This window comes from Mesoplodon bidens (assembly GCF_964165515.1).
Source record: "Mesoplodon bidens genome assembly, chromosome: 9".
Taxonomy (NCBI): Eukaryota; Metazoa; Chordata; class Mammalia; order Artiodactyla; family Ziphiidae; genus Mesoplodon; species Mesoplodon bidens.
In genome coordinates, this window is record NC_138166.1 from 48,752,353 (window position 1) to 48,766,041 (window position 13,689).

Here is a 13,689-nt window from a genome sequence, read left to right on the forward strand (position 1 = left end):
TGATGGCAGAGGAATATGTTCCAGATGAAGGAAAAAGAAAAAAACCCAGAAGAACTAAGTGATGCAGAGATAGGCAATCTACCTGAGAAAGAGTTAAGAGTAATGATTGTAAAGATCATCCAAGAAATCAGGAAAAGCATGGATACACAGAGCAAGAAGGTACAAGAAGTTTATAGCAAGGAGTCAGAAAATATAAAGAGAAACCAAACAGAGATGAAGAATACAGTAATTGAGATGAAAAATACACTAAAAAGAATCAACAGCAGAATAAATGAGGCAGAAGAATGGATAATTAGGTAAGTGAACTGGAAGACAGAGTGCTGGAAATCACTGCTGTGGAAAAGAAAAAAGAATGAAAAAAAACGAGGACAGTTTAAGAGACCTCTGGGACAATGTCAAATGCACCAACATTCACATGATAGGGGTCCCAGAAGAAGAGAGAGAGAAAGGTCCTGAGAAAATATTTGAAGAGATAACAGTTGAAAACTTCCCTAACATGGGAAAGGAAACAGTCACCCAAGGCCAGGAAGCACAGAGAGTCCCATATAAGATTAATCCAAGGAGGAAGATGCCCAGAAACACAGTAATCAAACTGACAGAATTTAAAAACAAAGAGAAAATATTAAAAGCAACAAGGGAAAAACAACAACTAACATACAAGGGAATCCCCATAAGACTATCGGCTGATTTTTCAGCAGAAACTGTACAGGCCAGAAGGGAATGGCATGATATATTTAAAGTGATGAAAGGGAAACACCTGCAATGAAGAATACTCTACCCAGCAAAGCTCTCATTCAGATTTGATGGAGAAATCAAAAACTTTACAGACAAGCAAAAACTAAAAGAATTCAGCACTACCCAACCACCTTTACAACAAATGCTAAAGGAATTTCTTTAGATGGAAAGAAAAGGCAACAATTAGAAACAATAAAATTATGAAATGGGAAAACTCACCAGTTAAGGCAAACATAGAGTAAAGGTAGCAAAACACCCACATGCAAATATAATACCAAAACCAGTAACTGTGAGAGAAGCAAAGTACAAATGCAGGATATTTGAAATGCATTTGAAATTAAGATATCAGCAACTTAAAACAATCATGTATATATATAGACTGCTATCAAAACCTCATGATAACCACAAACCAAAAAACTATAATAGATATACATACAAAAAAGAAAAAAGAATCCAAACACAACGCTAAGGATAGTCATCAAATCAGAAAAGAACAAAAGAGGGAAGGAAGAAAATAGACCTATAAACACAAATCCAAAACAACAGCAAAAAGAACATACATATCGATAATTACCTTAAATGTAAACAGAGTAACTGCTCCAACCAAAAGATGCAGACTGGTTGAATGGATACAAAAACAAGACCCGTATATAGGCTGTCTGAAAGAGACCCACTTCAGATCTAGAGACACATACAGAATGAAAGTGAGGGGATGGAAAAAGGTATTCCAAACAAATGGAAATTAAAAGAAAGTTGGAGTAGCAATACTCATATCAGAGAAAATAGACTTTAAAATAAAGAATGTTACAAGAGACAAAGAAGGACACTACAGAATGATCAAGGGATCAATCCAAGAAGAAAAGATAACAATTGTAAATATATATGCACCCAACATAGGAGCACCTCAATATACAAGGCAAATGTTAACAGACATAAAAGGAGAAATTGCCAGTAACACAGTAATAGGGGGACTTTAACACCCCATGTATGTCAATGGAAAAATCATCCAGACAGAAAATTAATAAGGAAACACAGGCCTTAAATGACTCATAGACCATTGGATTTAATTGATATTTATAGAGCATTCCATCTGAAAGCAGAAGAATGCACATTCTTTTCAAGTGAACATGGAACATTCTCCAGGAGAGGTCACATACTGGGCCACAAAGCAAGCCTGGGTAAATGTAAGAAAACTGAAATCATAACAAGTATCTTTTCCAACCACAATGCTATGAGATTAGCAATCAACTAACAAGAAAAAAAGTATAAAACACACAAGCACGTGGAGGCTAAACAATATGCTATGAAACAACAAATGGATCACTGAAGAAAACAAAGCGGAAATCAAAAAATACCTAGAGACAAATGAAAATGAAAACACGACGATCCAAAACCTATGGGATGCAGCAAAAGCAGTTCTAAGAGGGAAGTTTATAGCAATACAAGCTTACCTCAGGAAACAAGAAAGATCTCAAATGAACAACCTAACCTTATACCTAAAGCAACTAGAGAAAGAAGAATAAACAAAACACAAAGTTAGCAGAAGGAAAGAAATCATAAAGATCAGAGATAAATGAAAGAGAGACAAAAACAATAGAAAAGATCAATGAAACTAAAAGCTGGTTCTTTGAAAAGATAAACAAAATTGATAAATCTTTAGCCAGGCTCATCAAGAAAAAAAGGGAGAGGGCTCAAATCAATAAAATTAGAAATGAAAAAGGATAAGTTACAATGGACACCACAGAAATATAAAGGATCATAAAAGACTATTGAAAGCAACTATATGCCAATAAAACGGACAACCTAGAAGAAATGGACAAATTCTTAGAAAGGTACATTTCCCAAAGCTGAACCAGGAAGAAATGGAAAATATGAACAGACCAATCACAAGCACTGAAATTGAAACTGTGACTAAAAACTCCCAACAAAATCCAGGACCAGATGGCTTCACAGGTGAATTCTATCAAACATTTAGAGAAGAGTTAACACCTATTCTTCTGCAACTCTTCCAAAAATTGCAGAGGAAGGAACACTCCCAAAATCATTCTATGAGACCATGATCACCCTGACACCAAAACCAGACAAAGATACCACAAAAAAAGAAAATTACAGGCCAATATCACTGATGAACATAGACGCAAGAATACTTAACAAAATGGTAGCAAACTGAATCCAACAATACATTAAAAGGATCATACACCATGATCAAGTGATATTTATCCCAGGGATGCAAGGACTGTCCAATATCTGCAAATCAATCAGTGTGATACACCACATCAACAAATTTAGGAATAAAAACCATATGGTCATCTCAATAGATGCAGAAAAAACTTTTGATAAAATTCAACACCCATTTATGATAAAAACTCTACCGAAAGTAGGCACAGACAGAACCTACCTCAACATAATAAAGATATGACAAACGCACAGCTAACATCATACTCAATGGTGAAAAGCTGAAAGCATTTCCTCTAAGATCAGCAAACAAGACAAGGATGTCCACTCTTGCCACTTTTATTCAACATAGTTCTGGAAGTCCTAGCCACGGCAATCAGAGAAGAAAAAGAAACAAAAGGGATCCAAATTTTTTTAAAAAGCAGTAAAACTGACACCGTTTGCAAATGACGTGATACTACACATAGAAAATCCTAAAGATGCTACCAGAAAACTACTAGAGCTCATCCATGAATTTGGTAAAGTTGCAGGATACAAAATTAATACACAGAAATCTCTTGCATTCCTATGCACTAACAACAAAAGATCTGAAAGAGAAATTAAGGAAACAACCCCATTTACCATCACATCAGAAAGAATAAACCTACCTAAGGAGGCAAAAGATCTGTACTTCGAAAACTGTAAGACGCTGATGAAAGAAATCGAAGATGACACGAACAGATGGAAAGATATATTGTACCATGTTCTGGGATGGGAAGAATCAACATCTTCAAAATGACTACAATACCCAATGTAATCTACAGATTCAATGCAACCCTTATGAAATTACCAAAGGCATTTTTTGCAGATCTAGAACAAAAAAATCTTAAAATTTGTATGGAAACACAAAAGACTCCAAATAGCCAAAGCAATCTTGAGAAAGAAAAATGGAGTGGGAGGAATCAGGTTCTCTGACTTCAGACTACACAACAAAACTACAGTTATCAAAACAGCATGGTACTGCCATAAAACAGAAATACAGATCAATGGAACAGGCTGGAAAGCCCAGAAATAAATGCAGCATCCATGGTCAATTAATCTACGACAAAGGAGGCAAGGATATACTATGGAAAAAAGACAGTCTCTTCAGTAAGTGCTGCTGGGAAAACTGGACAGCCACATGTTAAAGAATGAAATTAGAACATTCTCTAACACCAAACACAAAAGTAAACTTAAAGTGGATTAAAGGACTAAATGTAAGAGTAAAGAACTAAATGTACTAATAGCTCTTAGAGGAAAACATAGGCAGAACACTCTTTGACATAAAGTGCAGCAATATTTTTTGGATTCACCTCCTAGAGTAATGAAAACAAAAATACACAAATGGGACCTAATTAAACTTAAAAGCTTTTGCACAGCAAAGAAAACCATAAACAAAATAAAAAGACAACACATAGAATGAGAGAAAATATTTGCAAATGATGCAACGGACAAGGAATTAACCTCCAAAATATACAAACAGCTCATGCACCTCAATATAAAAAAAAAAAAACCCAATCAAAAAATGGGCAGAAGATCTAAATAGACATTTCTCCAAAGATATATGGATGGCCAAAAAAGCACATGAAAAGATGCTCAACATTGCTAATTGTTACAGAAGTGCAAATCAAAACTACAATGAGGTATCACCTCACACCCGTCAGAATGGCCATCATCAAAAAGTTTACAAACAATAACTGCTGAAGAACGTGTGGAGAAAATGGAACCCTCCTATACTGTTGGTGGGAATGTAATTTGGTACAGCCACTATGGAGAACAGTATGGAGGTTCCTTAAAAAACTAAAAATAGAGCTACCATATGATCCAGCAATCCCACTCCTGGGCATATATCCAGAGAAAACCATAATTTGTAAAGATACATGCACCCAGTGTTCATTGTAGCACTATTTACAACAGCCAAGACATGGAAGCAACCTAAATGTCCACTGACAAAGCAGTAGATAAAGAAGATGTGGTACATATATTCAATGGAATATTACTCAGCCATAAAAAAGAATGAAATAATGCCATTTGCAGCAACATGGATGGACCTAGAGATTAGCATTCTGAGTGATGTGAACCAGACAAAGACAAATATCATATGACATCACTTATATGTGGAATTTAAAAAGTGATACAAATGAACTTATATACAAAACAGAAATAGACCCACAGGCATAGAAAACAGACTTAATGTTACCAAAGGAAAAAGTGGGGGGAGGGATAAACTAGGAGTTTGGGATTAACATATACACAGTATTATATATAAAATAGATAACCAACAAGAACCTACTGTATAGCACAGAGAACTATACTCAGTATTTTTTAATAACCTATAATGTAAAAGAATTCTGAAAAAGAATATATATATATATTCACTTTGCTATACACCTGAAACTTACACAACATTGTAAATCAACTATACTTCAATAAAAAAGAAAAGAAAAAACAACAGGTATTGCATTTAGTTGTCATGTCTCTTTAGTTTCATTTTATATATCAATTTATTTTATCAATACACATCAAATATTATATTCGTTATTTTTTTAGAATCTAGGTTAATTGATAAAATGCACCAAATCTAGATTATAAACAGCACCGATAGTTACCTTCTTGAACATCTCTTTACATGAGTCACTTTCTGTAATAGTTCTAAATGTTCATAGACTATACAAATGTTCACCCTCACATAATAATGCAAATTATTTTTTGAAGTGTTTGTAACAATGTACCCTCACCAGTGGTTTGAGACACAGCCTCTCTAATACATCTTGTTAGACTTCATACTTTTTGCCATTGTCAAACTTAATTTTGCCACTAAAGTAGGTATAAAATGCTATCTCACTATGGTCTTAATTTGCATTTCCCCTATTACTAATGAGGTTAAACATCTTTTAGATTTACACTGGGATTTATGTTTCCTTCTCTGTGAAATGCCTGATCATGCCTTTCCTCTTTTTATTCTACTGGGTTGTCTTTTTTATTAATTGGTTCCTTTTATCTCTTGGATATATGCAACAAATATCGTCTCCCAGTTTATAGTTGTCTTTTTTCTTTAAGGTATCTTTTGATGAACACATAATCTTAAAGAGTGTGAATTTATTCATCTTTTATTTTATGGTTAGCATTTTTTGTTTCTTATGTACCAAACTTATCCCTACCTAAGGTACCAAAGATATTCTATATTTTTTTCTAAAGGTTTCAAAGTTTTGACTTTCACATTTAAGTCTAAATTCATCTAGAAATGATTATACTTGATGGTGTGAGGTAAGGGTCCAATTTCACTTTTTTCTGTTATATAACCAATTGACTCAGCATCATTAATTGAAAGACTTTCCTATCCCTACGGATCTTCAATGGCGTATCTGTTAAGTTTTTTTTGTATATGACTGTGTCTATTTTAGAGTTGTATATTCTGCTCCATTGGTTTCTTTGTTTAGCTCTCCCAATACCACATTTTGTCAATTAAAAGATGTCTAGTTAAAATAGGTCTTGATATTGGAAAAGTCCTTTCTACCTTGCTCTTTAGATCTCTTGCAGTTATTTTTGGTCCACTGCTCTCCATATAAAATTTGGAATGAACTGGTAAAGTTCTACAACAAATCCTGTTAGAATTTTTTGAACCTATAGATTAATTTGAGAATAACTGACATGTTTACAATATTGAGTCTTCCCATTCCAGAATACAGTACATAACTTCCATTTAATTATATTTAAATTGTCTTTTAATAAAATTTCATGAGTTTTCTGCATATACACCTTCCTTAGTTACTATGTTTATTCCTATGTACTATGTGCTTTTTGTTATTATTTTGTTATACAGTATATTTTAAATAACATTTTTGAACTCTATATTCCTGACAAGTAGATGCAATTAATTTTTAACAGCTTTATTGAATTACAATTAATTTTCATATATTTACCTTATAATCAGCTATATTATTAAAATTTTTATTACATCTAGTAAATTTTCTATAGATTCTTTGGGATTTTCTGTGTAGATAACTGTATTATAAAATATCAAGTTTATTTCTTTCTAATCCTTACATCTTTAAATTATCTTTCTTTGGCTAAGGATCTCTAATACAATATTGAATAGAAGCAGCAATAATGGACTTCCTTGTTTTCTTCCTGAGTTTAATGGAAATGTGTCTAGCATTTTACCATTGGCACATTTACTGTAGGATTCTAGAATTTTTATCAGAATGAGTTAGAATACAAAGGAACTTACCTAACAGAGAGAGAATGATACCAGTTCTCTGATATTGTCAGGACTTGGTTAATGGCCCAATATGTGATCAAAAAAGATTTCATGTGTGCTTTGAAAAAATATATTCTCTGATGTCTTAGTGTATGCTTTAAGTACTGAACTATAAGTTCGTAAAATCAGCACGTTAACAGTCTACTCTATGTTTACTTATTTGCTTGCACTATTATTAATTGCATGAGCAGTGAGTAATTCTCCCACTGTGGTAGAGAATCTGTCAACTTCTCACTGTAATCATGTTAACTTTTGCTTTATAAATTTTAGGGCTAATTTATTAAATGCCTACAATTCAAAATCTCCCTAGTGATTTGAATCTTTTGTCACTAAAAAGTATCCCCAATAAGGCTTTTTGCCTCTTAATCTATTTTGTCTTATATTAATACAACTTATCTTTTTAAATAAATATTTGTCTGGTAAATCTCTTCTCATTTTAAATTAAATCCTTCCTATGTCCTTTTGTTTTAGGTATCTTTTTTTTTTTTTTTTTTTTTTTTTGCGGTACGCGGGCCTCTCACGTTGTGGCCTCTCCCGCTGTGGAGCACAGGCTCCAGAGGCGCAGGCTCAGCAGCCATGGCCCATGGGCCCAGCCACTCCGTGGCATGTGGGATCCTCTCGGACCGGGGCACGAACCCGCGTCCCCTGCATCGGCAGGTGGACTCCCAACCACTGTGCCACCAGGGAAGCCCAGGTATCTTTTTAAGCAGCAGAAAATTCTTTTTAAAATCAATCTGAAAATCTGTGTTTAGCTGACATGTTTAGACTACTTACATTTATTTTGATTATAAATGTTTCTATTATCTTACTTTTTGATTTCTAGCTCCCTAACACATACACATATTTTTATATACATATGAAATGTAAACACTGATTTTTACATGTACATATAAATGTTCATATATATATGTATGTGTATCGGAATATATATATGCATGTGTGCATGTGTATGTACATGTGTGCATTATATTTGGTATTAGATGAGTTTGGTTTTAATTTTTTTCTTCTTCTGGTTTAGAATTACCCACCTTAATTCTATCCTTTTAGTCCTTGCCCTTGGACTAAAGGGCATCAACTTAAGTTCTAAAGTAAGATAATACCTGGGGACTTCCCTGGTGGTCCAGTGGCAAAGAATCTGCTTTCCAATGCAGGGGATGCGGGCTGGATCCCTGGTCAGGGAACTGAGATCCCACATGCCATGGGGCAACTAAGCCTGCGTGCCCCAACTACTGAGCCCATGCGCTTTGGAGCCTGTTCACCACAACTAGAGAGAAGCCCGCGTGCCACAACTAGAGAGAAGCCCATGTGTTACAAGGAAGAGCCCGTGCACCACAAAAAAAGATCCCGCATTCTGCAATGAAGATCCCACACGCCACAACGAAGACCTGATGCAGCCAAAAATAAAAATAAATAAATAAAAATAAACATTAAAGTGTTGTGTAGTTTGTTGATGAATTAAAACAGTAAAATAATACCTTAAAGAGTAAAGAGGACATTAGAACACTTTAATTGTGGTCATCTCTCTCTGATTTATATGCTGTTGTACTGTCTTTTTGTAAAGTGTAAAAAGACATTATTATTTTACACAGACACTGTTTAGATTTATATACAAGTTTACTATTTTCTTTAACCATTGTTTCAGATCATTTTTTTCCTGAATTATTTCTCTCCTTCTTGAAGTTTATTCTTTAGAAAACCCTTTAATATAAGTTTAATGTGGCAGTAAACCCTCATAGTTTTTGTTTATCTGAAAAATGTCCTATATTTCAAGAACAGAGGAATCTGTATGCTAGGGATATAATTCTAGGTTGAAACTTACTTTCTATCAGAACTTTAAAGTTATTAGTCTACTGTCCTCTGGCTCCCAATATTACTATTGATAAATATACTGGCTCAAAGCTTAGTTTTCTACATATAGGGTATTGCAGCCACTGGCATCTGTCTTTAGGGCAACCTGAATCTCTATTGCATGCCTACTGTTATTGTTCCCATCTCTGGTTTTGCCTCACAGTTTGTTCCTTTTGGGGTGTGTGTCTCCCATTTCAAAGTTTAGAAATACATCAACAAGTATTTTTTTAATCTAGGATCTAGTTGGTTTGAAGTGGAAGAGGCCCCCAGAGTATCTACCTTGCCCTCTGGCTGGAAGTAACACAAACAGGTTTCTTTACAGCAAGACTTCTCAAGTTTTTAATATCCTAGCCTAAATTAAAACCATCTAAGAGGGGGATATGGTATCTGGCTCTGCCCAAACTTATTTGACCAGAGCTTCGTACAGAACTAGTCTTCCACAAAATATAATTTGGAAAAAAAAAATCCTGCTCTAAAGCTTCCTTTTTAAAAAATTTGCCCCAATACAGAAAAGAAATAAATTCAAAAAAATATTATCTTCAATACTCCTATTCCACCTAAAGAATCCCATTACCAAGGCTAAAAAAAAAAAAAAAAAAAAAATTTGACTTCACAACATGCCAGGCACAAGAAACGTATTCAAAAAATAATGATGATACACATGTCCTCAAGGTGTTCAGAAACAAGAGAATAAGTAAAATACAATTTGGCAAATGTTCCACTAGCAGTTTAATCTAAATAGTTTCACGATAACTGTCTCTTTAAGACTGTGACAAACTGTCTTTATTTTTTAAATGCATATAAAATAAAATGTATCTTGTCTGATAATTGTGGGATAACTAGGAACCTCTAGAAAATAAAAATTGGAAACCTAGAGCTCAGAAACAGTGTACCATATTGTACCTACTTTTGGCTATAGACTAAACCATTACAGATTTTTTTCAACTGTTGCCAAATACATTATTCCAATTTTCAAGAGTCACACTATTCTAGGCCTAGAAATACTAAAAATGTTTTTTTAAATCAGACATCTGTTTTTTAAATGTTTACTAAGTTTTTTACTTTAAACTGTAAGAATCTCAGGTCATTAAATAGTTTCAACTCTTCTGTATAATTTTGTATGTATAAATACAAGTGGAAAATACATTTATAGATACCAAATAAAATGAAAGGTTGACTTTGTTGTTTTCTATTATTCAGCTTTAAAATCTATACTAGCTTTTCCTGGTAGACAAAATCTCTAATAGCCTATAGACTCTTCTCACAAGGAGTAGTTCCTAAAGACTTAGTATCCATTACCATCATCACTGTGAAACTAGCTACTTAAGCTGTTAAGTCCCTGATTTTTCAACTCCTTGCCGCTGGGCAAGCTGATGTGTACAGGTAGATTTTCATCGTAAATTCATGAGCTATTACCCCTACAGTTCTGAACTTTTTGTACTTTACTTTTTTCTTCTTGCCATTACCCACTCCCAACCACGTGCAATTGGAGGCAGGGATTAGAACCTTAGATCACTTAAAAATGTACAAAGATATGATGAGATAATTTCCCCCAAATTAACTAATTAACAAATTGATTAATTAACAGAAAGATGTTCATCCTTGTTAGCTTTTTAAAAAAGACATTTTTAAAATGAGAAATTAAAAAGCAGACATTTGTTACACTGTCATTTTAACTATATAGCATGAATGCTTAGTGCCAGAAAGGTTACAGAAAATTAGGTCCCAATGTACATTGCTACTTACAGTATAGATTGAAACAGTTTAACAATATAATCAATAATTTTAAAAGCATTTATATTCTTTAACCTAGTATTTGCATTGTAGAGATTCCATCCTAAGGAAATAATTTAAAAAGCAAAGTTTTCACACAAAAATGTAATAAAAATGTCCTTTTTTAAATTGTAAAATAAAAAAATTAGAAAGCTACAAAAAGTTAAGAAAAGAGATTATATAAAATCACATTATATCCATTCAATAATATGCTGCCATTATGAAGATGCATACATTGATTGTATAATATGGTAAACTGGGATAAGTGGTGGGGATAGAAGATATAAAATTGTACATGCTGAACTATTACAATTTTGTTTCCAAAAAAGAGTCTGAAAAGAAATATGTCAAATATTAAAAGGAGGATAAGGGATATTTCTTCTTTGTTCTTTCTACAATTTTTTAAAAAGTTTTCCATGGAAAGAATTTTAATATTTCTGAAAACGAAAAGTTTAAGTCAATAAAAAGCTTGCCAATACCTTACCCACCACCTCTTTTTCTTATGTTTCCCATTATGGCAAATTGTCCCTGTTTTCCCCCTCCACCTTTCCTAAAACCAAAGTAAAATTTTATAGTTCCTTTTGTTAATGTGAAAAGGCACATTCCTCCTATAACTATTTAGTTGGCAAACTTCTAAAACAATATGCTGATGAAATGAATAGACAAAATTTACCTTATTTCCTTCTTCTTTAAATTGGGGATTAATTATTTTTACAAAAGAGTAAAACAATTGACGAATTCTGGAATCTCCAATGAATGCAATATGTTTATCTACAAGGCAGTTCTTCGCTTCACTGAAATCAACAAAGACATCAATTAGAATAAGGAAAATCAGCATACTGGCACTTTTCAAAGCACATAATTTGTGAAGAAAGTAGTACAGCATTATTACATACACAGTTATGTTGCTTTAGAAGGTGGCAAGGTTTAACCTACCAGTCCGTGTATGATCGACTAATTCTCGATAATAACAGCCCTCATCTAAAAAGTGTTTCAGATGTACTCTAACCATAGTAAGTGCTTTATACCTGTTGTCTCAGAGTAACTCCATGAGGTAGCTATCCAAGTCCCAAAGCAAGAGTCCTTCATTCATGGGCTATTGCCCTGGGCCTGGTTATCTCTCACCTGAGACAAAGCAGATTGGTCCAAAGCTTTCCCTAATGCTTTAGAGCAAGAATATTCCTTTGGACTCACCCCCAACTCCTACCCTGTCAGCAATTCTCTACCATCACACAGAGAAGTACCATTTATCACTTTCCCTGATTCACCAACGCTTTTCTACCAGATATTAAGACCCATCTTAGAAAAGAAAACAAACAACAAAATGAAGAAACTACCTGATTTTGTACTTATGCATCATACAGCTGTGAGGTTGCCAAACTTTCTCTCCAAGAAATCTGCCACTTGAGAGAAGGTATTCACATGAATCATTTCCTATAGTAATTAAACACAATAATGTTGTAAACAATAGTTAAATTCTTATATGTTGGTTATTTGACCCCATTTAAGCCTTTGAGATGAGGGAGTACAGAGTTTTCTATACTTCACTATACCTTCTAGGTACATATCACTCATCCATGAGAAGCAAATATTAATATATTAATATTCAAGAGGATAAGAGCCACTAATGACAGATACTTTACCTAGAAAATACTTCATCCCCAATGCTACATTCACTGCTTTGGTAGTTCCTTCTGCTTCAGGTTTTCCTTCCAAGGACATCACCTTGCCTCAAACTAGCCTTTATATCTGTTTATCACTCCTACTTCTGGCTGGGAAAGAAAAGTTTAAGGGATAAAAGAGAAGACTTTGGAAATGACTTCCTATTCGATTATTATAGTACTCAGTGCATTAGCATATCTGGAAACCTAGTAAATACTGAAGTATTTTATAAATCTACTCCCTAATTTTCACAGCTTCCCTGGAAGTGGGGTATTCCTATTCTGTAAATGTGCAAAGGAAGACTTATGCAAGAACTTCTGAAAAAGCTCAATAAAATTTCATCCTAAATTAAGGCAACTAAAAAAAAAAATTTCATCCTTTTGCAATCTCACAAAGATAAGACTTAAAACTATGTTAGTCAAATGGTGGCTGAAGATACACATGATCAGTATCAGTAATGAATGCTGTTGTTAATATTTAGCCCCTCCACTTCTCTCGATTGTCTCTTGCCTCTGTTAGGATGACCAGCCAACTCCTCCCAGTGTGGTTGGGACTGCCACAGTTTTAAACAGAAAATTCCACATCTGCAAAACCCCTCAGCCCTGTGTAAACTGGGACAGATGGTTACCCTGCTTCCTTTGGCCATTTTACCGTACATTAGCTTAATGTACATGGTCAATGTACGTGGTTAAAAAGGGGACTGGAGACATTAAAAAAGTTCAAATATGTCAAATGGATGAGGGAAAAAGAGATGTGTACGTTAACTGTGGGGTTATGATAAAATACATGTGTTTTTAAATGTGACCTCTAGTTCTTTATTAACAGTCAACAGCGATCTCTATTTGTTTTACAAATAGTTAAGGTCAGGATAGGGCATCTGGTAAAAAGAATACTACAGAACAAAATGGTGGGGATAGGGAAGACCCAAAGATTGTTAAAGTAGAAGAACACATCTCTTTTCTCAATCCAGTTATCCATTTATCTGGTCAACATACAGATAATGGTGATACAAATACAAGACAGGTATGCATAAATAATGAAAGTGTTGATACCACAGTGTCATAAATTCTAAAACAGAACAGGAAGGAAAAGTGAAAATACTGCATTATTCTGTTGGTGAAAAACTAGATAAGGAAAGTAGAATACCAATTATTACATTTTTGCAGTTACATATGTAGCCTGAGCAGTTTTTTCTGTATTTGAAAGATTTTTTAATA

The 13,689-nt window shown here is 33.9% G+C and overlaps 1 protein-coding gene across 2 annotated transcripts in view; it reads right to left on the bottom strand.

The window, feature by feature from the left end:
• CASD1 (CAS1 domain containing 1) overlaps positions 1-13,689 on the bottom strand; it is a 64,124-nt gene that overhangs the window by 44,431 nt on the left and 6,004 nt on the right. For both annotated transcript variants that reach the window (XM_081244294.1, XM_081244295.1), the window contains exons 2-3: positions 12,148-12,244; positions 11,484-11,604 (exon numbers count right to left, since the gene is read on the bottom strand). In XM_081244294.1, the coding sequence (XP_081100420.1) occupies positions 11,484-11,604; positions 12,148-12,244 (218 nt within the window). The remainder of the gene's footprint in view (positions 1-11,483; positions 11,605-12,147; positions 12,245-13,689) is intronic.